We start from the raw sequence: 27,642 nt of genomic DNA, 5'->3' as shown, positions 1-27,642 counted from the left end.
ATAAAAATATATATAACAATTTATAAATGCATGATTATTAATTCTTCAACAAAAAGAAAAATTACTAAAACACTTATTTAATCACTGAAAACACATATCCACATTAGGAAATTATATTTTAGGGTACTTATAGAAAATTTAACACAAAATTATAGACTTTGATAATAAGCAATAGCCATGTTACTATTCTTTCTCTTTTACTAATTTTTCTATCCTTGGAATTAAAGATGTGACCGCAAGTCTTAGAGCAGGACCAGAAACCAACAGATTTCTTTGTTTTGACTCCGTCAAAGCGGAAAATGTAGCATCACATAAATAAATAGTTGAAAAAGGCAACAAAAACTTCATTGCCTTTTCATGGAGCTCTGGGTAACTTGTCTTTGCATTTATCCAAAACTGAGTTACAGACATTGATTTAAATACTGATTGTAATTCCAAATCTGAAGATAACTGTACTAGTTTTTCTTCTTCAAAGTCCGTGAGATTACTATTTTGGTGATTCATAAAAGGATTAATTATCCACAAATTTCCTGAACGCAAGTCTTCTTCTGGTGGATAACAGTCATGGAACATTTGAGAAAGTCCTTCTAGGTGCTCAGAAATAATGCTTGCAATGCCTCTCATATTTAAGTCTGATGAGTTTAAGAATTCGGAAAATGAAGGGAACATGTCATAATCATTCTCTTGTGTGCGCTTCAACCACATTTTTAACTTTTCCTTAAATATATCCATTTTATTATACAAATTGAAGAGAGTAGTCATAGTTCCTTGGAGACTTGAATTGAGTTCATTTATAAGTGAAAAAATATCTGATAAATAGGCCAACTTTGCAACCCATTCCTCATCAAGAAAATACCTGGCCAAATCTGAATGCTTTTGGTTTAAAAAAATTTCAATTTCATGTCGTAATTCAAATAATCTTGTTAAAATTCTCCCTCTCGATATCCAACGTACTTCAGCATGAAGTGGTAAATTCACATGCTCAGACCCCATGTCTTCACACAAAATTGTTAACATTCGTGAATTCAATGCATTGCTTTTTATAAAACCTAAAATTTGTGCTGACTGCAAAAGAATTTCATGTAAGCATGGAGACAACTTTGCTGCTGCTAAATGCTCACGGTGAATAAAACAGTGTGTAAATGCCACTGTATTCGTGGCAATTTCTTGAATTTTTGCCCTGAAAGCAGAACACCTGCCGGTCAGGCTTGCAGCCTCATCTGTACAGAGACCAACACAATGTGTCCAATTCAGAGATTTACTGTCGATGTATTTACTTATTAGTTCAAATATTTCAAAGCCAGTTATTTGAGAGGGCATTTCAATGCAACATAGTAATTCTTCTTTTATATCACTGCAATCATAATCAATGAAACGAATATAGCACAAAAGAAGGGTGATATTTGAGATTTCTGATGATTCATCCACCTGAAGGGCAAACCACTTGGACTTTCTGACTTTTTGAATCAGCTGATCTTCAATGTCTGCAGACAGTTCATCAATCCTGTGTCCAATCGTATTATTAGAAAGAGGAATGGTTTTCATTTTGTCTCCAGCACTTGAACCCAAAACTTCTGAACACATCTCTACTAAATATGGTTTAATTAATTCTTCAGCAATGGAGAATGGCTTCTTGCTGGCAGCAATTTGAAAAGCAATTAAGTAAGAAGCTTTCACAAGTGACTTTTCAACTAGTAAACACTTTTTTAAAGAATTATTTTGACATTCCATTTCAAGAGATTTTTGTTCAAAAAAATCTACTGGTTTGTTTTCTAATTCTGAATGTTTTGTCTTCAAATGATGAGAAAGATTTGCTGGCTTCATGTTTTCAGTGGATAAAATTTCTCCACAAATGACACATTGTGGCCTTGGTGAACTTTCTTTGGATCCTGGACAGATAATAAAACCAACTTTTAAATATTCTGCATCATAAGTCTGGAAAAAACCTATTCTTTTTTTCTTTGCAGGTGGAGACTCAAGTTCCGCATCATGTTTCTCATTAGGCACAGGGAAATCTGAATAAAATATTTGAATCACTGTTATTTTCAAGAAGAAATAAGCCATATTATGTTTTCCCCCACACATTTAAAATTTATATTTCATTACTATTTATATTTGTCAAAAGAATACACTAATTAAAGTTGAAACCCAAACCATGATACTTCCATGGTGCCATTAAAAACTGAATTTCTCCTTGCCCAAAACTTGGCCACTAACTAAAGCAAAACTTTAGGCTGTAGTACATGAACTAGCAATGCTATGTATTCAATAGATTACTGGAATTAGGGCTGAAGTCCACAGGATACATCAAATTAAGAACAAATTATTTTATTTTTAAAATTTTCAGAAAAAAGGGAAAACAAGTTTCAAAAAGTTAACATCTGGTGAATTGAGATGAAGGATATATTAATGTTCATTGTGCCATATTTTCAATCTTTCTGAATTCTGAAATTTTTCCAAATTAAAGTTGAGGAAAAAAATAAAGGTTAATTATTAGAATACCCAGTGTCAATAAGGGTAAAGAGAAATGGATGTTCTCAAACACTGATGTAATTTTTCAATTTTGTAACACATACCAAAAGCCTTAAAAATCTATGCTAGCTCTTGAATCTGAAATCCTACTACTTAGGATTTATCCTAAGGACACAGTTAGACAAGTGAACAAAAATCCACTTACACAAGTTAACACTGTTTATAATATTAAATAACTAAAAGCAATCTCAATGTCCAATCTTAGGGAGATGGATACGTTGTAATCTATGCATCCGTTAAGAATCTCAATGTAGGGGCGCCTGGGTGGCTCAGTTGTTAAGCATCTGCCTTCAGCTCAGGTCATGATTCCAGTGTCCTGGGATCAAGCCCCGCATTGGGCTCCCTGCTCAGTGGGAAGCCTGCTTCTCCCTCTCCCACTCCCCCTGCTTGTGTTCCCGTTATCACTGTCTCTCCCTGTCAAATAAATAAATAATAAAAATCTTAAAAAAAAAGAAAAACTCAATGTATATTTAAATTTATATTGATATAGAATACTTCTGATGAGCACTGTCAAATGAAAAAGTAGTTCACAACAGTATATTTTAAACAATCCAATATTTAATCTAGGAATTTAAAATATATATATATAAGCACACACATACCCACACATATGGATGTCCACAGATTCTTTACTACCTTCCACATGTGAATGTGTATATAATATAAATTCATGTACACAAAGAGTATATCATTTTAACAGGAATATAAAACAATCAAATTTACTTTGGAAGGAAGACAGGATTCTCCTTGACTCCTACCAAAAGAAAGGCACCCTACATAAAAACTCAGGATTACTTGTTGACAGACTATGCTTTTAAATACAGTATGTTCTGGGTAGTAAAATAATCATTAAAAACAAAAATCAAAAAATGCTTTGGGCAGAGTAGGCTACACAACTAACTGAAAATATAAGGGTAGTGGCAGTTAACATGGATTGGGGCAATAGTTTACAACGTTTCCAAGTATGAATTAAAATAATTTTCCTGATCACCAACACCTCAGACACATAGTTATACTTTCAGTAAATGACAAATCAATTCAGAGTGTTTTTAAAAAAAGAACTAAGGTTAAATCACTAATGCTTTTTTTTTTTTAGATCACTAATGCTTTTAAATAAATTTGTACCTTAGTAGTTGTAATAGTTTGTACATTTGAAAAACAGCAGTGCACACACAGAGGAGATGTTTGTCCACTCTACACATAATGCTGTGTGTGCAGATGGATTCAATTTAGTAGTTATTAGTGTTAATGAGAATTATAAAAGGAATAAATTAGATTTTCAAAGTATGTGATCCAAGAATGAATATTTTCACATTTAAGAAACTGTAAATGATTTTCTTTGCCTTTCTTAAAAAAACAAAAACAAACAAAACAGAATAACTTTCTACATATGGAGAGCACAAGGACACATACCTGTCTGACATTCCTTGTGTTGTGTATGTGGTTTGCAAGAGGTGGCCTTGGTCTGTGTGACAGGCTTGCACAATACTGCTTTGTTTTTTAAAAGCCTGGAACACTGGGAAGATAGAAGTTTCATGGCATCTGTCTGTGTGCTTCCCTAGTTAAAAACAAATTTAGAAACCAAAAGAGATGTTTTTTAGTACCTTATCACTGACCATAATTGTATCAATTGAAAGGTGGCACATAGCAAAAGAAATATAATTCCTCTGAAAGAGCAGTTACAATAGAGAAGTTACTTTGGAAAATATATACTAATTCCTAATTCTTCTAATCAGTGTCCATTCCATTTCTTAATTTAAAAAAAGGGGCGCCTGGGTGGCTCAATGGTTCAGTGTCTGCCTTCGGCTCAGATCATGATCCCAGGGTCCTGGCCCCGCATCACGCTCCCTACTCAGCGGGAAGCCTGCTTCTCCCACTCCCCCTGCTTGTGTTCCCTCTCTCGCTGTGTCTCTCTGTCAAACAAATAAATAAAATCTTTAAAAAAAAAAAAAACACTGCCTATAGTAAGGACAATCAAAACAGTGAAAACAATCTTTGCTGATTAGGACAACTGGCTATTCAGAAAAATTAGATCCAATCTCAAACCATATGCAAAAATATATTCCATATTGATTAAAGACCTCAACATTAAAAAAAAAAAAAACTTTAGGGGCGCCTGGGTGGCTCAGTCATTAAGCATATGCCTTCGGCTCGGGTCATGATCTCAGGGTCCTGGGATCAAGCCCCATGTCGGGCTCCCTGCTCCATGGGAAGCCTGCTTCTTCTTCTCCCACTCCCCCTGCTTGTGTTCCCTCTCTCGCTGTGTGTCTCTCTCTGTCAAATAAATAAATAAAATCTTTTAAAACAATAATAAATAAATAAATAAATAAAACTTTAAAATCACTGGAAAGGGGCACCTGGCTGGCTCAGTCAGCAGAGCATGCAACTCTTGATCTTGGGGTTGTGAGTTTGAGCCTCACATAGGGAAGAGAGATTACTTAAAATTTTTTTAAATCTTAAAAATAAATCAAATCAGATCAAATCAACTCAAATTACTGGAGAACTTTCAAATGACCAGAACAAGAAGAAGGATTCTCTTTTTAAAGATTTTTTTTTTTTTAAGTAATCTCTACACCCAACATGGGGCTCGAACCTACAACCACGAGATCAAGAGTTGTATGCTATACTGACCAGTAAGCCAGGCACCCCAAGGAGAAGGTATTCTTAAACAAAACACAAAAGAGTTAAAAACAAAATAGAAAAGACTAATACATTTGACTACCTCGAATTTTTTTTTTTACAAATAAAGGTCTTTATAAAACAAAGTTGAGGGGTGCCTGGGTGGCTCAGTCATTAAGCGTTTGCCTTCGGCTCAGGTCATGATCCCAGGGTCCTGGGATCAAGCCCTGCATCGGGCTCCTACTCGGTGGGAAGCCTGCTTCTCCCTCTCCCTCTCCCCCTGTTTGTGTTCCCTATCTCGCTGTGTCTCTCTCTGTCAAATAAATAAATAAGATCTTAAAAAACAACAACAAAGTTGAAGGATAAGCAACAGAGTTGGAGAATGTACTGAAAACATGTTTTCCATTCAATAAATATTTACAGAATGTTTACTGTAAACCAGGCACTGTCCTAAACCCTGGGAATACAGCAAAAAACAAGACAAAGAAAGTCCTGCTTTTACGGGCTTTACATTCTGTAGGGAGACACAGAAGATAAACAAGTAAAGCAAATATATAATGTATAATTCCAGGTAGTGATAAGTGCTATGAAAGAAAGAAAGAAAGCAGAATAAGGGAATGGAGAGTGATGGTGTGGAGGAGAGGTGCTTTTGGAATAAACATTTGAGCAGAGATCTTCTAAATACTCAAAAAAGCAAACCATGCAAAGGCCTGAAGTTAAAGGACCCCAGGCAGTGGGATTATAGACGCAAAAGTCTTCAAGTGGTAAAGAGTTTGGCATGCTTTAGGAAGAGAGACGAGAATAAGACTGAAATAAAAGTAAGCAGGAGCTAGAATGAAATGTTTGAAGAAGTAGGCAGAAGCCAAATTGTATAGGATCTGGAAGGTCTTAGTTTTAAAAACTAGAAATTAGGATTCTATTTTAAATGTGATGGAAAGCCACTGAAGATTTTATTTACATTTACTTTTGATTTTATTTTTTAAAGATTTTATTTATTTATTTGAGAGCAAGAGCAAAGGCAGAGGCAGAGGGAGAAGCAGATGCCTCGCTGAGCAGGGAGGCCAATGCAGGGCTCAATCCCAGGACCCTGGGATCATGACCTGAGCCAAAAGCAGACGCTTAACTGACTGAGCCACCCAGGCGCCCCTACATTTACTTTTTAAATAGGCAATAGATGTAATAATTTTGAATTATGTAATAATATAAAAGGTATAAAAGTATATACACGAAGGGGCACCAGGGTGGAGCAGTTGGTTGAGCCTCTAGCTCTTGGTTTTGGCTCAGGTAGTAATCTCGGGGTCATGACATTGAGCCCTGCCTCGGGCTCTGTGTTCAGCATGAGTCTGCTTAAGACTCCCTCTCCCTGAATACACAACCTAACCCTACACCTAAAGGAGCTGGAGAAAGAACAGCAAATAAAGCCTAAACCCAGCAGGAGAAGAGAAATAATAAAGATCAGAGCAGAAATCAATGAACTAGAAACCAAAAGAACAACAGAACAGATCAATGAAACTAGAAGCTAGTTCTCTGAAAGAATTAATAAGACTGATAAACCCTTGGCCAGACTTATCAAAAAGAAAAGAGAAAGGACCCAAATCAACAAAATCATGAATGACAGAGGAGAGATCACAACCAACACCAAAGAAATACAAACAATTATAAGAACATATTATGAGCAACTATATACCAGCAAATTAGACAATCTGGAAGAAATGGATGCATTCCTAGAGATGTATCAACTACCAAAACTGAACCAGGAAGAAATAGAAAATCTGAACAGACCCATAACCAGTAAGGAAATTGAAGCAGTAATCAAAAATCTCCCAACAAACAAGAGCTCAGAGCCAGATGGCTTTCTAGGGGAATTCTACCAAACATTTAAAGAAGAATTAATACCTATTCTTCTGAAACTGTTCCAAAAAATAGAAATGGAAGGAAAACTTCCAAACTCATTTTATGAAGCCAGCATTACCTTGATCCCAAAACCAGACAAAGACCCCATCAAAAAGGAGAATTACAGACCAATATCCCTGATGAAAATGGATGCAAAAATTCTCACCAAAATACTAACCAATAGGATCCAACAGTACACATTAAAAGGATTATTCACCACGACCAAGTGGGATTTATTCCTGGGCTGCAAGGTTGGTTCAACATCCTCAAATCAATCAATGTGATACAATACATTAATAAAAGAAAGAACAAGAACCATATGATACTCCCAATAGACGAAGAAAAAGCATTTGACAAAGTACAGCATCCTTTCTTGATTAAAACTCTTCACAGTGTAGGGAATAGAGGGTACATACCTCAATATCATAAAAGTCATCTATGAAAAACCCACAGCGAATATCATTCTCAATGGGGGAAAAACTGAGAGCTTTCCCCCTAAGGTCAGGAACACGGCAGGGATGTCCACTATCACCACTGCTACTCAACATAGTACTAGAAGTCCTAGCCTCAGCAATCAGACAACAAAAAGAAATAAAAGGCATCTGAATTGGCAAAGAAGAAGTCAAACTCTCACTCTTTGCAGATGATATGATACTTTATGTGGAGAACCCAAAAGACTCCATCCCCAAACTGCTAGAACTCATACAGGAATTCAGTAAAGTGGCAGGATATAAAATCAATGCACAGAAATCAGATGCATTTCTATACACCGAGACAGAAGAAAGCGAAATTAAGGAGTTGATCCCATTTACAATTGCACCTAAAACCATCAGATACCTAGGAATAAATCTAACCAAAGAGGCTAAGAATTTGTACTCAGAAAACTATAGAACATTCATGAAAGAAATTGAGGAAGACACAAAGAAATGGAAAACGTTCCATGCTCATGGACTGGAAGAAAAAATACTGTGAAGATGTCTATGCTACCTAGAGCAAGCTACACATTCAATGTAATCCCCATCAAAATACCATCAACCTTTTTCAAAGAAATGGAACAAATAATCCTAAAATTTGTACGGAACCAGAAAAGACCATGAATAGCCAGAGGAATGTTGAAAAAGAAAAGCAAAGCTGGTGGCATCACAATTCCGGACTTCCAGCTCTATTACAAAGCTGTCATCATCAAGACAGTATGGTACTGGCACAAAAACAGACACATAGATCAATGGAACAGAATAGAGAGCCCAGAAATGGACCCTCAACTCTATGGTCAACTAATCTTTGACAAAGCAGGAAAGAATGTCCAATGGAAAAAAGACAGTCTCTTCAACAAATGGTGTTGGGAAAATTGGACAGCCACATGCAGAAGAATGAAACTGGACCATTTCCTTACACCACACACAAAAATAGACTCAAAATGGATGAAAGACCTAAATGTGAGAGAGGAATCCATCAAAATCCCTGAGGAGAACACAGGCAGCAACCTCTTCCACCTCAGCTGCAGCAATTTTCTTCCTAGACACATCTCCAAAAGCAAGGGAAGGAAGGGCAAAAATGAACTATTGGGACTTCATCAAGATAAAAAGCTTTTGTACAGCAAAGAAACAGTCAACAAAACCAAAGATAACCGACAGAATGGGAGAAGATATTTGCAAATGACATATCAGATAAAGGGCTAGTATCCAAAATCTATAAAGAACTTATCAAACTCAACACCCAAAGAACAAAGAATCCAATCAAGAAATGGGCAGAAGACATGAACAGACATTCCTGCAAAGAAGACATCCAAATGGCCAACAGACACATGAAAAAGTGCTCAGCATCACTTGGCATCAGGGAAATCCAAATCAAAACCTCAATGAGATACCACCTCACACCAGTCAGAATGGCTAAAATTAACAAGTCAGGAAACGAAAGATGTTGGCGAGGATGCGGAGAAAGGGGAACCCTCCTACACTGTTGGTGAGAATGCAAGCTGGTGCAGCCACTCTGGAAAACAGTATGGAGGTTCCTCAAAAAGTTGAAAATAGAGCTACCCTATGACCCAGCAATTGCACTTTTGGGTATTTACCCCAAAGATACAAATGTAGGGATCCGAAGGGGCACCACACCTCAATGTTTATAGCAGCAATGTCTACAATAGCCAAACTATGGAAAGAGCCTAGATGTCCATCAACAGATGAATGGATAAAGAAGATGTGGTGTATATATATAATGGAATAGTATGCAGCCATCAAAAAATGAAATCTTGCCATTTGCAACGAAATGGATGTAACTAGAGGGTATTATGCTAAGCAAAATAAGTCAATCAGAGAAAGACAATTATATGATCTCACTGATATGAGGAATTTGAGAAACAAGACAGAGGATCATAGGAGAAGGGAGGGGAAAATGAAACAAGACGAAACCAGAGAGGGAGACAAACCATAAGAGATTCTTAATCTCAGGAAACAAACTGAGGGTTGCTGGAGTGGAGGGGGGTGGGAGGGATGGGGTGGCTGGGTGATGGACATTGGGGAGGGTATGTGCTATGGGGAGCGCTGTGAATTGTGTAAGCCTGATGAATTACAGACCTGTATCCCTGAAACAAATAATACATTATATGCTAAAAAAAAAAAAATAATAAAAGACTCCCTCTCCCTGGGATGCCTGGGTGGCTCAGTCAGTTAAGTGTCTGCCTTTGGCTCAGGTCACGATCCCAGGGTCCTGGGATCGAGTCCCACATCGGGCTCCTTGCTCTTGCTCACTCACTCTCTGACAATATATAAATAAATAAAATCTTAAAAAAAAAAAGACTCCCTCTCCCTCTGCCACCCCCCTCCATGTGTGCTCTCTCAGATAAGTATCTTTTTTAAAAAAAGTATATACATGAAAATTAAGTTTTCCATCCTCCTATCCTCTATCCAGACTCAACCTTGAACATAACCACTGTCCCCAGTTTCTTATACATCCTTCTAGAAATGGTCCCTGTAATTAAGTAAGTTGCTTCTGACTACAAATTGGCAGCATATTATCAGGGAGGTTCTAGTACCATGCACTGTACTTATAGCAAGCTATCATAGAGGTATATTTACATAACTTTGTATAAAGCTGCCCTAGTAGCAGCTTTATACATTGAATGTACTGTAGGTAATCTGAAGAGTCTCTGCTGCTGAATAGTGAATGTTAAAAATATTTGCTATTAACAGGGGCGCCTGGGTGGCTCAGTCGGTTAAGCGGCTGCCTTCGGCTCAGGTCATGATCCTGGGGTCTTGGGATGGAGCCCCACGTCCGGCTCCCTGCTCAGCAGAGAGTCTGCTTCTCCCTCTCCCTATGCCTGCCACTCTTGTCTACTTGTGCTCTCTCTCTATCTCTCTGTCAAATAAATAAATAAAATCTTAAAAAAAAAATATTTGCTATTACAAACAATGCTATAATAAATACCCCTACATATAAATTAATCCTACATGTGCTAGTATATTTATAGAATAAGGTGGTATAAGTGTGGTTTGGTGGGTCAGAAGATTTTAATTATGATGGTACAGCCAAATTGCTTTTCACAGAAGCATATTATATTAAATTATATGACCTTCAGCAATATATGTGAGCCTGTTTCTCAACACTCTAGTTAACATAGTACTATGAAACTTTTTGCTATTTCTCAATAAATGAAAAATTACCTAACAGTAGTGGGGTTAGGCATTTTGCATGTTTAAGCATTATTAGTTTTTCCTCTTCTGTGAACTATCTACTCCTGTCTTGTGCCATTTTCCTTTAGCTTTTAAAAAATTTCTATGCATATTTTTTGAATGAGCACTGTAACACATGACATAAAATTCAAAGATTTAAACATTGTAAACAATAAAAAATAATTCCCCCTCTTAAAATTCTGCCTCGGTCATTCGGTTCTCCTCAGAGGCAACCATTATTATCTATTTACTGGCTGCCTTCCAGAGCTTTCTATACATATGTACAGGCATGTGGTTTGTGTGTGTGTGTATTTAAAATACAAATGGCAGTATGTTATACCATTTTGTCTTTTTCATTTATTATATATGAGACTGCTCTATGTCTGTACAGATATAGCTACCACATTCTTTTTAAGCACATAGTATTCTACTGTATGGATATAGCATATTTATTTTAACTACAGTTCCCAAAGAGCTGCTGCATATGCTTGTGAAGGGAACTCCACTTACCAGGCCACGTGACTAAGTATGAGCTAGGAGAAGGGTATATTTCAGGCCCTACCCATGCAGGCTTTTTTTTTTTTCTAGTTCACACAGTAACTCAGGATGAACTCACAGTGGCTCTGAATACTGATGAAACAATTTAGTTGTTTTCAAGCCTTTGCTACTGCAAACAATGCTGCAATCATCCCTGTCTATACTTCATTTTATAAATATGTGAAATGTATCTGAAGGATAAATTCCTAAAAATGGAATTCCTTGGTAATATGGTATTTACATTTTAAATTTTAACAAGTTTTACTAAATTGCTCTCTGTAGCAATTTTACCAACTGCTATTGACAATATGTAAAAATGCCTTAACAGTGTTATCCATCATATTTCTTTGCCAATCTGATAAAACTGTAGTTCTAACTGGCATTTCTCTAATTTTGAAGTTGAATATCTTTGCATATGTTTAAGAACAATTTTTATTTCATAGTCTGTAAACTGAAGGATCACAGTTTTGCCCATTTTCCTAATGGGTGCTGGGTTTTCTTATTGATTCGTAGAAGCTCTTCACATATGAAAAAAACCAACCTTTTATGACATGAATTGCAATCTTATCATTTTTTTCATGTCTTTTGACTTTGAAATGTAGCTGAATTTCCCTAACAAATCTTTTATGGCTTCTGGGTTATGTGACATATTTAGAAAGACTCCCCACTTCTGCATTTAAATTCTTTCCTGTATTTTTTCCTACTACTTTATTATTTTATTATATTTAAATGTCTTCTCCATCTGGACTTCCTTTTGGTGTAACTTGTAAGGTAGAAATCCAACTGCATTTTCTTCCATATGTATACTCAATTGTTACAACACTATTTACTGAATAATCTAAATCTCCTACTGATCTGAATGCCATATCTATTATTTCTAAATTTGCATATATATTTAGGTCTATTTCTGGACTTCTTTTTTTTTTTTAAGATTTTATTTATTTATTTATTTACTTGACAGAGAGAGCAAGCACAAGCAGGGGGAGTGACAGGCAGAAGGAGAGAGAAAAGCAGACTCCCCTTGGAGCAGGTAGCCTGATGTAGGGCTCGATCCCAGGATCCTGGGATCATGATCTGAGCCGAAGACAGACGCTCAACCAACTGAGTTACCCAGGCACCCCTGGACTTCTTTTCTATTGAGTTGTCTGTCTATTCATGGCTTTAGTATCAGTTGTTTTAACTACCTAGCTTTATAAAATTTAGAGTTTTAACATAATTTCAGAAACTAGCTCTTCCCCCTTCTTTATCCTTCTTTTTCAGAATTTCATTGAAGGTTTTTAAGCAGTGGAGTGACACAATCTGATTTAAGATCATTCTGCTAACAATGTGGAGAAAAAAATGCGAAGGGCAAGAATGGAAGCAGGAAGACAGGTAGGTAGTCACTGCAATGAACCAGAGAAAAGATGATGGTGGCTCAAAGGAGGTAGCAATTGTAGTGGTAAGAAGTAAGGAACACTAGAGAGGAAGTCTGAGGGAAAATAAAAGTGTTCTGATTTAGACATATTATTTGAGATGGGTATTAATCATCTAAGTGTATATGTCAAGTAGGGAGTTGGATACATGAATCTGGAGCTCAGAGGTCATGGCAAGAGAAATAAATCTGGGAATAAGCCACCATCTAGGTGGTGTTTAAAACCACAGGACGGTACTGAGTCCCTGAGAATAATGTAGATTGAGAAAAAGGACAAGTATTCTGACCTGGAAGCTGAAGAAGGTATTTCAACTGTATCAAATGTTACTGAAAGGATGGGTAAAATAAGAACGGAAAACTGACCACTGGATTTGCAAAGGCTAGTGGCAACCTTGACAAGAGCGGTTTCAGTGGAATGGTGCAGACAAAGCCTGACTTAAGTGAGCTAAGGAAAGATAACAGATAAGGGAATTGAGGCAGAAAGCAGAGGCCACCCTTAGAGGAGTTTTTCTAAAATGGAGAGCAGAGAAATAGGACAATAGCTAGAGGGCTATGCTGTTAAAGGATTTTTTTTAATAGATATTAAGTATTACTGCATGTTTTTGTATCAGTGAAAATGAGTAGAAAGAGGTGGGGGCAAATCCAGAGTATATAAAGAAATTCTATAAATCAATAAGGAAAAAAATTCAACACAAAAATGGGGAAAAATTAATAACAGGAAATTCAAAGAAAATTCAAATGTTCAAAAACATAGAAATATAAGCAAACATGCTAGTAATTAGTGACCTGCAAAGTAAGACAATAAGATTACTAAACAGATTGACAAAAAAAAAGTTTAAATCTGACAACATTAAATGATAGTGAGGCTGTGGGAAATGAGTACAATCATAAACTGCTGGTGGGAACAAAAACTGAAATAACCATTTTAAAAAAACTAAAAATGCAAATACTCTTTGACTCCAAAATTCCACTCTTTCATACCTACACTAGACAAACACCTGCACACATGCACATGGAGACATATGCAACGATGTTCACTGTAGCAGAGATTTTGTAAGTTAAAAATTGAAGCAACCTAAGGTTCATCAATAAGTCAATGGATAAACAAAATGTGTTACTTCCACAAAATATTATACAGCAGTCAATAAACTAATAAACAAATTCAATAAAGTCACAGGATACAAAATTAACATACAGAAATCAATTGCATTTCTGTACACTAATAATGAGCTATTAGAAAGAGAAAATTAAAAAACAATCCCACTTACAATTGCATCAAAAAGAATAAAGTACTGGGAATAAATTTAATCAAAGAGATAAAAGATCTGTACCCTGAAAACTGTAAGACACTGATGAAAGAAACTGAAGAAGATACAAATAAATGGAAAGCTATACCATGCTCATGGATTGGAAGAACTAATATTGTTAAAACACCCATACTACCCAAAGCAATCTACAGAGTCAATGCAACTCCCATCAAATACCAACATTTCTCACAGAACTAGAACAAAGAATCCTAAAATTTGTATGAAACCACAAAGACTTCAACTAGCCAAAGCAAGCTTGAGAAAGAAGAACAAAGCTGAAGATATCACGCTCCCTGATTTCAAACTACACTACAAAGCTATAGTAACCAAAACAGTATGGTACTGGCATGAAAACAGACACATAGATCAATGGAATAGAACAGAGAACCCAGAAATAAACCCGCCCATATATGGTCAATCAATCTACACCAAAGGAGACACACTATAGTGTGTAAAAGACAATGTCTTCAATAAATAGTGTTGGGGAAAACCCAGCAACTACATGCACAAGAAGAAACTAGGGATGCCTGAGTGGCTCAGTTGATTAAGCGTCTGACTCTTGATCTCAGCTCAGGTCTTGATCTCAGGGTTGTGAGTTCAAGCCCCACATCAGGCTCCATGTTGGGTGAGGAGCCTACTTTAAAAAAGAAAAAAAAAAAGAATGAAACTGGACCACTATTTTACACCACATAGAAAAATAAATATGAAATGGATTAAAGACTTGAATGAAAGAGCTGAAGCCATAAAATCCTAGAAGAAAACATAGGAAGTTAGCTACTTTAAAAGATTTTTATTTATTTATTTGAGAGAGACAGAGCAGAAGCGAGGGGAGGAGCAGAGAGAGAGAGAGAATCTCTCAGACTCCTCACTCAGCATGGAATCCAACAGAGGGCTCAATCTCAAGACCCTGAAATCACAACCTGAGCCAAAACCAAGATTTGGACACTCAACTGACTGAGCCACCCAGGCACCCCAGGAAGTTAGCTATTTGACATCAGTATTAGCAACATTTTTTTGGCAAGAGCAGCAAAAGCTAAAATAAACAAACAGAATTACATCAAACTAAAAAGCAAGGAAATGATCAACAAAATGAAAAGGCAATCTACTGAAAAGGAGAAAATATTTGCAAATCATGCATCTGATAAGGGATTAAATACCAAAATATAGGAAGAACTTACACAACTTAATATCAAAAAAATAAACAACCCAATTAAAAAATGGGCAGAGGACTTCAATAAGCATTTTTCCAAAGAAGACATACAGATGGTCAACAGACACATGAAAAGATGATCACCATCACTCATCATCAGGGAAGGACAAATCAAAACCACAATGATATATCACCTCAAACCTGTCAGATTAGATATTATAAAAAAGACAAAAAATTACAAGTGTTGGCAAGGATGTAGGAAAAAACCCCTGTGCACTTTTTTTTTTTAAGATTTTAGGGCACCTGGGTGGCTCAGTTGGTTGAGCGACTGCCTTCAGCTCAGGTCATGATCCTGGAGTCCCGGGATCGAGTCCCACATCGGGCTCCCTGCTCAGCAGGGAGTCTGCTTCTCCCTCTGCCCCTCCCCCCTCTCATGTGCTCTCTCTCTCTCTCTCTCTCTCTCTCTCATTCTCTCTCTCAAATAAATAAATAAAATCTTAAAAAAAAAAAAAAAAAAACCTTTAAAAAAAAAAAAAAAAAGATTTTATTTATTTATTTGACAGAGAGAGACACAGCATGAGAGGGAACACAAGTAGGGGAAGTGGGAGAGGGAGAAGCAGGCTTCTCGCTGCGCAGGGAGCCCGATGCGGGGCTTGATCCCAGGACGCGGGGCTCAATCCCAGGACCCTGGGATCATGACCTGAGCCAAAGGCAGATGCTTAACCACTGAGCCACCCAGGGGCCCCCCTCATGCACTTTTGGTGAGAATGTATATTGGTGCAGCAACTGTGGAAAACAGTATAGAGTTTCCTCAAAAAATTAAAAATAAAACTACCATATGATCCAGCAATTCCATTTCTGGGAATTTATCCAAAGAAAACCAAAACACCAAAGTAAAGAGATACATGCACCCCAAAGTTCACTGCAGCATTATTTACAATAGCCAATAGCCAAGATATGGAAACAACCTAAGTGTTCATTGATAGATGGATGGATAAAGAAGATGTGATAAACACACACACACACACACACACACACACACAAAGAGGAATATAACTCAGCGGTAACAAAGAATGAAATCTTGCCATTTGCAACAACATAGATGGACCTAGAGGGTATTATGCAAAGTGAAATAAGTCAGAGAAAGACAAATAAGTCAAACAGAGAAAGATAAACATCATAGAATTTCACTTGTATGTAAATCTAAAGTTATTTAAATAGTCTTAAATTTCAGGGAGAGGTGAGATACAGTAAAGTACAAAGAAGAAAATCTGCAAATGTCAGTAAACTTTCTATAAAGACCTAGGTAGTAAATGTTTTAGACTTTGCAGGCCATACAGACTCTGTTGCAACCCCTCATCTCTGCTATTGTAGTGCAGAAGCAGCCACAGGCAATCCATAAATGAGTGAGTGGCTGTGTTCCAATAAAATTATATTTACAGAAACAGGTGGTGGGCTGGACTTGGTCCACTCCATACTTTGCCAGATCCTGCTCTACTGTATTCCCACCACTGAGAATTAACCATTGTTAGATTGGGCTTATTTGCCTAGTTTTTTTTCCTATTTTCCTAAACTGAAAATATTAATCAGAGCTATTCTATAACACAGGTTAAATGACTGGTGAATTATAGAAGTACTCCACATAGGGAAAAATATAGGGCAGTCATACTTAATATGAGAGATGTATGCCTGAAAACCCTGAATAATTCAAAACTAACTGTCCCATACATATAGAGGAGGGATGCATTCTCAGAATACATAAATCTACAACCAATATAGAATGCTTTTTTTTTTAAAGATTTCATTTATTTACCTGAGAGAGAGAGTATACATGAGCGGTGGGGAGGGGCAGAGGGAGAGGGACAAACAGACTCCCCGCCAAGCAGGGAACCCCAGAGGGGGCTCGATCCCAGGCACCTGGGTGGCTCAGTTGGTTGAGCGTCTGCCTTCGACTCAGGTCATGATCCCAGGGTCCTAGGATCGAGCCCTACATCAGGCTCCCTGCTCCATGGGAAGCCTGCTTCTACCTCTCCCACTCCCCCTGCTTGTGTTCCCTCTCTTGCTGTGTCTCTCTCTGTCAAATAAATAAATAATAATTTTTAAAATCTTTAAAAAAAAAAAGTATCAAATTAGGAGAAGCCTTCTCTCCACATCATGGGGAAGGCTAGTCTGAGTCCTTGAAAGACTTCTGCTAACGAATGGATCTAATGTAGCTGGTTCTTTAATTTTTTTTCCACTGAAGATTTTTTTTTTTCACTGAAGGTTTCTTGATATGCAGACACACTGTCCGTTTTTCACCTTGCCACCATGAAACAGCAATCCACATTTGGATCATTTCCTTTAATAATAGCAATTGTTGCTGGAATATGGTCAAAAGCATATGCCAGTTACTTCACTGTTGGCTGTTGTGCTGAAGGCCCAGGCTACCTGCTGGGGCCCTGTTTTTCTAATTCTAGCAAGTCTTCCTTTATTAATCCATGGAGAACAACCCAAGCAAAATGTCAACATCCCCTTCACCAACCTTGTACAAATTCACCTTCTTTACCACTTTCACAGATTCTTTATTAGGTGTGAGGCTGTCTTCCAAGTTAAAGCCTCTTTAGATTATGGTAAAACTGAAATGTTTTTGATAGCTTCAGTTAGCAGTTATAGCTTCTTACAACCTTGGTAGGCTTTAAAATTGGAAAGCCAGCCATGTAAACTTTTTGTCTCACTTTCCCTTCCTTTCAAATCATCAAAACACTTCAAGCTTTAGCACAGGCGATGGCTTGGTCTTAGGGGCACATTATGGCAGCACTGATCTTGCAGCTGTGTTGCCAGGATTTTTTCCCATTTATTCCATTATTTTTTCCTGGTTATAAGATATTTTCATGCGAACTAAATAATGTGCCTTCTTTAACGCTGCTTTTGTTTTTTTGAGCATTATCTCTAATATTCTGCAGGTTTCACTCTCCTAAATGAACAGCACGGGGGTTCACAGCCGAGGCCTGGCCTTCATCACAGAGCTTTATAATATCTAATTTCTGTTCCAAAGATATTGAATTTGGGGCACACTTTTCAGCACTAGCACACACTACTTAATGAATCTGAATGATAATGTTACATGATATATAAAAATATTTTTAATTGTACCAAAAGCAAATGCTAAGAGAACAGCCAAAACAGTCACCAAAAACATCAACCCAAGATCTGATACATTAGGTTCATACGATATTGATAAAGGATGATGGGAATTTTGTTTCCTGCTAACACAAGACACAGACACCGACAGTTTGCAATCCTTTCGGCCTGCCAGATTTGAAATTATGCATTTCTTCAAAATATTTTTTTTAATTTTGGAAAGTTTCACAATATTTCAAATTTGAGACATAAAGTGGGAATTTAAATGTATTTTTACTTTGCACTATTTTCAGCCTCACATAATTTGAAGATGCACAAAACAACACTACACTGAACTTTTTCAAGAGACTTTCTCTCTTTCTCTTTCTTTCTTTAAGTAGGCCCCACACCCAGCATGGAGCCCAACACAGGGCTTGAACCCTGAGATCAAGACCTGAGCTGAAATCAAAAGTCAGACGCTTTAACTGACTGAGCCACCCAGGTGCCCCTCAAGAGACTTTCTAGTCTTAAAGAAAAATACTTGAATGTAGTAACCAGATGGAATTAACAAGTATTTAAAGAAATTAAGGAGACAGAACACAATGAAATAAATCAGAAATGCATTCTTATTAATGATGTAACTTTAAAATCTCAAAACAAAATTAGTACATAATAGATTATTACTCTTTTTTTAAAGACTAACCTGCAAACAGAAATATATTCAGGTACATATTAAAATGCTACATCCAAAATGAAAATAAACACAAGTGGCACTATGAGGAAAAATATTAACAATAAAACTTACATCTTCGATGATCTTTGCTGCGTCTTTAGTAACTGCACCTGTAATAGATTAAAACATACATTATCCCCAGAATATACAGATGTAAACACTGAGACCAAGAAATTACTTTCCTCTTACTAAGGTGGGCCAGAGTCTAGTCCAGGATTTCACAAAAAATGGTCCAAGGAAACTGGGTGTCAATATCACCTGGGATGCTTGGTAAAGGTAAAGATTCTTGGGCCTCAATCTTATCCAGCTGTATTACAATCTCCAGTGATAAAGGCAAGTATATTAAAATCACTTAGGTTCTTAAAAAAATAAACTATACATGCCACTTCCTTCCCCACCCAGGCCAACCTACTTGCTCCCCACTTCCCTCTGAGAAAAAGGGGCATGTTTCCTTATATAAATATAAATGTAAATATTAGCAACAAGAGCTACTTAGACTAGACAGCACTCACCTCTACAGTCCAACCAAATGCCTTTATATCAAGTCATACCTTTTAAAACACTGTTAGTGTTCCCTGTAGGCTGGGTAGGAGATATTTTTGCCAATGACACCACACTGGTTATAACTGGCGTTGTATTTTTCCTTGAAGGGAGCTCCACTGAAGCAGTTTGCGCCTTATAAATATTTACTGATTAAAATAAAAAGGTAAGACCTAGTATAAACAAAAAGGTTACACACAAAATAAACCCTGTTTAACAACTAAGTTTTCAAGGAGCAGGGCAAATATCTAACTCTGTATAAAGAGTGATTCTGGTCAATTAACATTCGATAGGACTTAAAGACAGGCTGATTCTCTAAAATTATAAACTTCAAATGCTACTTAACAGGTAAAAATATAGGTATTAGCTTCAGAATCAACTGGGCTTTTCTATTAGTGAATATTAAAACTCCTCCACCTAAGCTTGCTTCCAATAAAAATTTAACATGATAATTTTTATAAATAAGTTGGTGAGGCACCTGTCCATCCACTGGTTTTTTGCCAACCCATATTATAAAATGAAAATTCTACCACTGACCTGACTGGTCTTAGGGAATAGATGATGACATAAAAGATTGGCACGTGGCATATGTGATTAAGGTGATGATCAATAATACTGCAAAAGGTAGACAAGGGCCAGACTGTAAGGACAAAGCACATGGGTTCTGTCAATTCAACAGCACTCCAGGCTTTGATCAGAGAGCATAATACCAAATGTTTTGAACCTAACTCAGAGAAGTACTACTTCAAGGAACTACTATAAGAACATGCCACATATGTATCTATTCATCTGGATATTTTGACCATATTAGCTGTCCTACTTGCAAAATTATTTTATTCTTAGCCAACAAAACTTTGCTACCTATGAAGAACTGGTCTACTTTATTTTTTCTGATATAATTAATGTGTTGGTTTTTTTCCTTGGCTATAAGCAAGCTCTGGATCAAATCTTATGCCAGTCACAGAAACTATATTAACATACTTATATCCTCTCCCTTTGTTTGCCCTGATTTTCTTTTTTTTTTTTCTAGTTTATTAACTGAATAACATATATCTCTTAGTGGAAGTTATTTATGTATAGATAAATTCAACCAAAAGCAATCAAATCTAACTTTCTGATAAAACTAGTGCTTATCATAACATTTATTGATTCCTTGGTGTGTTTGATTATGATAGCAAAAAGCATCAGGATTAACCTTCCCTAAAGGGCAAGCTTTAAGAATTCTTACAGGAAAATTTAAGGAAATCCACGCTATTTGAATCCAGTAAAATTTTGTTTTTATTACAACTGTCTGTGCTAATAGCATATCCTAGCACTGACATAAAGATCCTGTTAGCCAAGTTTAATTTTACCTTTATTTTGTGAAAGAGGGTCATTCATAATTTGCCGATGACAAAACTCCAAGACACAAAATAAGTTACAGAAATGCTTGATGTTTCCTCGCCATTTTATGGACTCACTTAGCTTACCCTGTCGTTTACAGCCATCGCACTTGGCCATCTGAGAAAGAAATGTAAGGCAGGATAGACTTAAAACCACAAAATAATGAAAAGATAACATTAGTCATAAAACCAGAAGGCACTAAGAAAACAGGATGTATAAGTCAGGTGTGATCACAAAATATAGGGTTTAAAATAATGTGGTTAAAAATAGATGTACTTAATTATTTGTTTCCACATAAATGCCCTCAATATATAGAATATAAAAATTGATCTCCCATCTTCAAAATTACTGATGAAGGAATTTAGAGGTAGGTTCTACTTTTAAGAGGTTAAGAAGCAGCATAATGTAGTAGAAAGAATATGGACTTTGGAGTTGTAAAGACACTGATTCATTCAAAAAATATTTAATCAGGTATCCTTTGTCTTGAGCACTGAGATAGTTTCCTGGTCATATAGTTGTGATAAAGACATACTTCTCCATGAAGAAGATTATATTTTAGGGGGTAGGTAGGCAAAAAAACCAGATGGTTTCACTCAAGTATTATAGGTGCTGTCTAGCTATCACCTACCAGCTTCTTGAAGGTTATATTACGTATCTTCCTTGGATCTTGCTCTTTTACCTTATTTATAAACTGGTAGTAATATACCTACCTCCAAGGATCATAGTGAGGATTAAATAAAACAACACTTATGAAACACTAGGTGTGTATTAGTGGTTCAATTAATTGTAGCTTTCACAGTTAGCCTTTCAAAAAAGTAATTTTTTTAAAAGGTAGTGGGTAAGGATGTCAGTCATAGTCATTTGACTTATTAAGTGAGAACAAGGTCTGACTTCTAATTCATCACAGCAACCTTCTGAATGAGAGAGCCACTTAACACAACATAACTACGTAAGGTTCTAACTTAAGAGAACTCAGTTATAAATAAGGTCAATATGCCTCAAGAGAAAGCAAAATAGGGCGCCTGGGTGGCTCAGTCGGTTAAGCGACTGCCTTCGGCTCAGGTCATGATCCTAGAGTCCCGGGATCGAGTCTCGCATCGGGCTCCCTGCTCAGCAGGGAGTCTGCTTCTCCCTCTGATCCTCCTCCCTCTCACACTCTCTGTCTCTCATTCTCTCTCTCTCAAATAAATAAATAAAATCTAAAAAAAAAAAAAAAAGAGAGAGAAAGCAAAATATAAAAATAAAAGGAATATATGTCCAAACAACAACAAAGTCTCCAGAAATCCTATACTCTTTACCCCCAAAATTTCATATTTATATTCAGTTGAATTTTGCTTTAGGAGCCCATAATTTATTTTAACCCAGTTCTAAACAGTAAATTTTACTTCACATGATCCAAACATATTTTAAGAAAATAATTTCTACTAACTTCAGAAAGCCAAAAAGGTATGTTACATTTACCTGATAAAACAAAACTGTAAATTTGGACATGCAATCTTCACAACAAAACTCTTCTAACTTGCCCTCCAGTCGATTTTCTACCAAATTAGGGGATGTCTGTGAGCAATAACTGCACATCTTACAGTAATTTCCCCATCGTTCTCCAAAGTCACGGGCAGAGAGGAATTTGCAAACTGAGAACCAGAAGGGATGAAAGGAAGAAACATCAAACTTATATTAACCTGAAGGAGATAAAATGAGTTTCCACAGTCTCAGGTACCAGCTAAGCTAATTTCTACATACTTGACACAATTATTTGCTTCTAGGATAGGAGCAAGGATAGTCTCTATATTCACAAAACAAACTCGTATCACCTTTTACGTATACTCTAAATATTAGGCCATCTATATTCAGAAACATCAGAGATATAAAAGTTTCTTAAGCCAAGAAGCAGTAATTGCTTAAGTACCCTCTTTACAAGTGGGTGCAAGAACAGAAAGATCTCTCAAGTCATTGCTAAACTTATGAAGAGATTTTTTACACTCTATACTAATATCATTGACCTAATTATCTTTCAAAAGTCTTTTTTGAGCTTTAAAGCAATTTATTTAAGATTACTGTAATTTAAAACATCACCACAAGCCAATCATGATCACAAATATATTACAATATTTAAAATCTTTTTCAGGGCGCCTGGGTGGCGCAGTCAGTTGAGCATCCAACTCTTGGTTTCAGCTCAGGTCGTGCTCTCAGGGTCATGGAATCGAGACCCACATCAGGCTCTGTGCCCAGAGTGCAGTCTGCTTAAGACTCTCTTTTCCTCTGCCCCTCCCTGCCGTGTGCTTTCTCTAAAATAAATAAATCTTTAAAAAAATTTTTTTCAAGTTTTTCTTTATTGAGATTATTGTTAACATTTAGAAGTATAAACTTTAAAGTGACTTAAGTATAAAAACAGTGAATTAAGCATCAACTCAAGAAAAATCCTCAAATTATACCTCATAAAACAAAATTACTTGAAAATTATAGATTAATGGCTCAACTCAGCGTGAATTACTTTATAACAACAACATGCTCTGTGGATAAAACTGAACTGGCTTGCTTTCTTTACCTTCACTACAGAATGGCTTATCAACCCCTGAGAATCGGACAGTCTCCTTTATAATTTTCTGCAATTTACAGTAGTCACACATTGCCATAACTTTATGTTTCTTTTTGTATTCATCAGAGCAAGTCTTGCCACAAAACAGAAACATTTTACCCTGCAGAGAGAAAAAAAAAAATAGTCATTAAGACCTAATTAAACAGTTGCTTTATCTTTAAGAAATCATTCTCCTCATTTCAAAGCAAATTAAGTGACTGTCGAAGATGAAAAGACAAATGCTTCTGATGGATACATTTATATTCCATCCCTTTCATGATTTCTCTTTACCTTGTAGAAAAGGAGTTCTGGTTTTGTGGCAAACAGATGGCTACAGTGTTGACACTTGAGTTTAACAAGTGTCTGAGCTACAGCAACTTGGGATGGGGCAGCAAGAGGCTGGAAAGCGGCTGTGGCAGAGGCAGAGCTGCTGATGGAGCCGGTGGGACCGGAACCGGAACCGGCAGAGGCGTTACCTCCCGTAGCTGACACTGCTGACCCAGACGGGGGGCTTACAACCACTTGGCCCTGAGATGGCGGTGCCGCGGAAGAGTTTGTTCCTTTGGGCTTGTTAAATACATTCTGGAAGAACACATATAAGGCAAAGATTTAGCAACTGAGAAGTAACATGACTTGGGTAATTTTTGTTTTCTTGTTTTAATAAATTAATGCCCCCACAAATATTTCCTTAACACTTTATAAAGTACTTCACAGGAAGAGTTTAAATGGCACACTTCCAGAATAGAAGGACTGAGAAATGCAACATTATAAGGTTAAGGACTGGAATTAGGGCTTCCCAGACACTTCTAATACAGGGCTCCAATAAACTAAAGCAGACCTCTTCTTTCCCTCAAAATACCCCTCCACTGGCACACCCATCACCAACTAGCCTCTGATGGCCATGAAGAGCATGGTGGCCACCAGTGGTCTCTTTTGCCCTGGTGCCAGGGACATTTTATCAGGCATCTTGCCATCCCAGAGGGTCACTAAACTCTACTTTCTCCATCTGTCTCAGAGAGTGAGGAACAAATGGGACAAGTAAATGGAGGCTTACAATTTCATGCCAGGAGTCATTACATTTGGCCCAGGATGAGAGGAAGGGACACATGAGGACTTATCTGAACCATATCTTAAGTTTCCATCCTTTTGAAAGGGAGAGAACCAAAGGCAAAAGTGGGAGGGAAGGGTAGTTTATGTAGGGACCCTGAATAGGGAAGACGGCACTGAGGCTCAATACCTGGCTGAGACATTTTGCAGAAATGACTTCGGGGACCAGAGTTGCACAGAATTTTTTTCTTTCTAACTTAAATTTAATCTTTTGTAAATATAGACCTTCAGCAGTTAACATATTGCCATAGACCAATGCCTAAAAGAACCTCAGGGATAAAATACTACCTTAGATCATACCTGGAAAGCCACCACACAACTGGAGCTGCAGAAGCTGTATATGGTTCCATTGGACATGGCTAGGTGATACTGAGGGATTGCTGAGGTTTTACAACTATGACATGAAACCTGGACACCTTGGTAAGAAAAAATAAAAACCAATGAATAAGCTACATAGATGAACAAATGATCCAAAAGTGTATTAGAAGGATTAAAAAATAGTAATATACAAAACTAAAATCAAGCAACTTTACAATAATCTGTGCTAACTGCAACTAATCGCAGTGAAGTCCTACTTACACAAAAATTTAGAACTTACAAGTGATTTTTTTTTTTTTGGTCTTTCTTTTCACATAGAAACTACAAAATAAATACCTCAACCAAGAAAATCAGTGAAAAACTATTTTCACTTAAAAATGAGTTCTCGGAAACTAAATCTTGGGTCTCAGTTTAACCACATAGATAAATTTGGTTTGTAACAAAATGAAAGAAAAGCAGCTACACTGAATAGTTACTAAATCTATAAATTTATCGAATTTAAACATTACCTGAAGAAATAACTGTCTTAACTCTGTAAGCAGATAAGCAATTAATAGAGCAGAAAAGCTCAGTTTTTCCTGAGTCATTGGTAGTCTCAATCATTTCAGCTGAGGGCCTCAATGATTTCCCCAAGGCATATGGAGGAGTTTGGGCTGAATTCTATCAAGAAAATAAAATAACATTTAGATACCTAGCACAAACATATAAGTTGTATAAGAAAAGAAAAAAGAAAACCTACCTACAAAGACTGCCTTTGGCCGAAATATTTGAGCATGATTATGAGGCCACTCTATAGATTTTTCTCAAAGTTGGGATGTGGGAAAAATAAGTTCTTTCAGACAATAATAAAATGAAACTGAAGAAAATTAGTAACTACTCATGTATATTAACAACAAAACACATTAAAGGTAATTAATTTGGTATTTGTAATGCACTTTTTTCAGTACAAATAATCAAGGATGACCAGGTAATCCATGAACCAAAGGGCCATCCTCACCAGATCTTGGACATCAATCTAGAAGATCATCTACCACCTTTAAGGTTACTTAACCAGTAAGACTCTTTAGCAGGAGGAAACAGAGATGATGTTCAATGTATATTAAGAGATCTTACAGAACTACCTGTTTTTCAAGCTGAGTTCACAATAAAATCTGCCTGTAACTTTACTCATGTTTTAAGAAACAATAATAATAATGGCTACCATTTACATAAATTACCAATATTATTATTTATTCGGTGCTTGCCATGAGCTAGGCCCTATGCTAAATAACTTATATACTGTATCAAAGAATCCTTTCAACAACATAGTGAGATACTTTAAGAAATTATATTAACAAAAAGTTTAAATTAATTTTAATTCAATTAACAAATAAACAGAAAAGTGGGAGATCAAACATTTCATCTCACTCCAAAGTTCCAGACTAACCACTACCCTATACTGTCACTGACACAACATAAAGTCTCTAAATGAGAAGTTATATGGGGTAGGTATTTACCCCAAAGATACAAATGTAGTTATCCGAAGGGGCACCTGCACCCCAATGTTTATAGCAGCAATGTTCACAACAGCCAAACTATGGAAAGAGCCCAGATGTCCACTGACAGATGAATGGATAAAGAAGATGTGGTGTGTGTGTGTGTGTGTGTGTGTGTGTGTATATATATATATATATATATAATGGAATACTACTCAGCCATCAAAATGAAATCTTGGGGCACCTGGGTGGCTCAGTCATTAAGCGTCTGCCTTCGGCTCAGGTCATGATCCCAAGGTCCTGGGATCAAGTCCCACATCGGGCTCCTGACTCGGTGGAAAGCCTGCTTCTCCCTCTCCCACTCCCCCTGCTCATGTTCCTGCTCTCGCTATCTCTCTCTCTGTCAAATAAATAAATAAAATTAAAAAAAAAAAAAGAAATCTTGCTATTTGCAACGACATGGATGGACCTAGAGAGTATTATGCTAAGTGAAATAAGTCAATCGGAGAAAGACAATTATTATATAATCTCACTCATACATGGAAGTTAAGAAACAAAACAGAGGATCACAGGGGAAGGGAGGGAAAAATAAAACAAGACAAAATCAGAGAGGGAAACAAACATAAGAGACTCTTAATCATAAGAAACAAACTGAGGGTTGGGGCGCTTGGGTGACTCAGTTGTTAAGCATCTGCCTTCAGCTCAGGTCATGATCCCAGAGTCCTGGGATCGAGCCCTGCATCTGGCTCCCTGCTCTGTGGGAAGCCTGCTTCTCCCTCTCCCACTCCCCCTGCTTGTGTTCCCTCTCTCGCTGTATCTCTGGTCAAATAAATAAAATCTTAAAAAAAAAAAAAAAGAAAGAAACTTGAGGGTTGCTGGAGGGGAGGTGGTTAGGGGAATGGGGTAACTGGGTGATGGACATTAAGGAGGGAACCTGATGTAATGAGCACTGGGTATTATATAAGACTGATAAATCACTGAACTCTACCTCTGAAACTATAATACACTATATGTTAATGAATTGAATTTAAATTAAAAAAAGAAGGGCCTCTGACCCTCCCCCCTCTCATGTGCTCGCTCTCTCTCATTCTCTCTCAAATAAGTAAGTAAAATCTTAAAAAAAAAAAAGATTTTACTTATTTCAGAGAGACAGAGTATGTGCACAAGTTGGGGAGACAGGCCAAGGGAGAGGGAGAAGCAGATTCCCTGCCGAGCAGGGAGCCTGATGTGGGGCTCGATCCCAGAACCCTAAGATCATGACCTGAGCCAAAGGCAGACGCTTAACCAACTGA

General features: G+C 36.9%; 1 protein-coding gene across 7 annotated transcripts in view; it reads right to left on the bottom strand.

The window, feature by feature from the left end:
• Window positions 1-61: 61 nt before the first annotated feature.
• ZMYM6 (zinc finger MYM-type containing 6) overlaps window positions 62-27,642 on the bottom strand; it is a 43,163-nt gene continuing 15,582 nt past the window's right edge. For 5 of the 7 annotated variants that reach the window (XM_036065294.2, XM_036065297.2, XM_036065298.2 and 2 more), the window contains 10 exons: window positions 25,385-25,535; window positions 24,858-24,973; window positions 23,742-24,032; window positions 23,421-23,571; window positions 22,334-22,506; window positions 20,842-20,989; window positions 19,501-19,638; window positions 19,022-19,059; window positions 3,946-4,090; window positions 62-2,015 (listed from right to left, as the gene is read on the bottom strand). In XM_036065294.2, the coding sequence (XP_035921187.1) occupies window positions 184-2,015; window positions 3,946-4,090; window positions 19,022-19,059; window positions 19,501-19,638; window positions 20,842-20,989; window positions 22,334-22,506; window positions 23,421-23,571; window positions 23,742-24,032; window positions 24,858-24,973; window positions 25,385-25,535 (3,183 nt within the window). In that variant the 3' untranslated portion in view covers window positions 62-183. Of the gene's footprint in view, window positions 2,016-3,945; window positions 4,091-19,021; window positions 19,060-19,500; window positions 19,639-20,841; window positions 20,990-22,333; window positions 22,507-23,420; window positions 23,572-23,741; window positions 24,033-24,857; window positions 24,974-25,384; window positions 25,536-27,642 lie in introns of those variants that run through there. The other 2 variants (XM_078073438.1, XR_013448277.1) reach the window with 2 other exon arrangements.

The sequence above is a fragment of the Halichoerus grypus genome, chromosome 5 (assembly GCF_964656455.1).
Source record: "Halichoerus grypus chromosome 5, mHalGry1.hap1.1, whole genome shotgun sequence".
In the NCBI taxonomy this organism is placed as follows: Eukaryota; Metazoa; Chordata; class Mammalia; order Carnivora; family Phocidae; genus Halichoerus; species Halichoerus grypus.
This window is presented reverse-complemented; position numbering and strand designations above follow the sequence as displayed.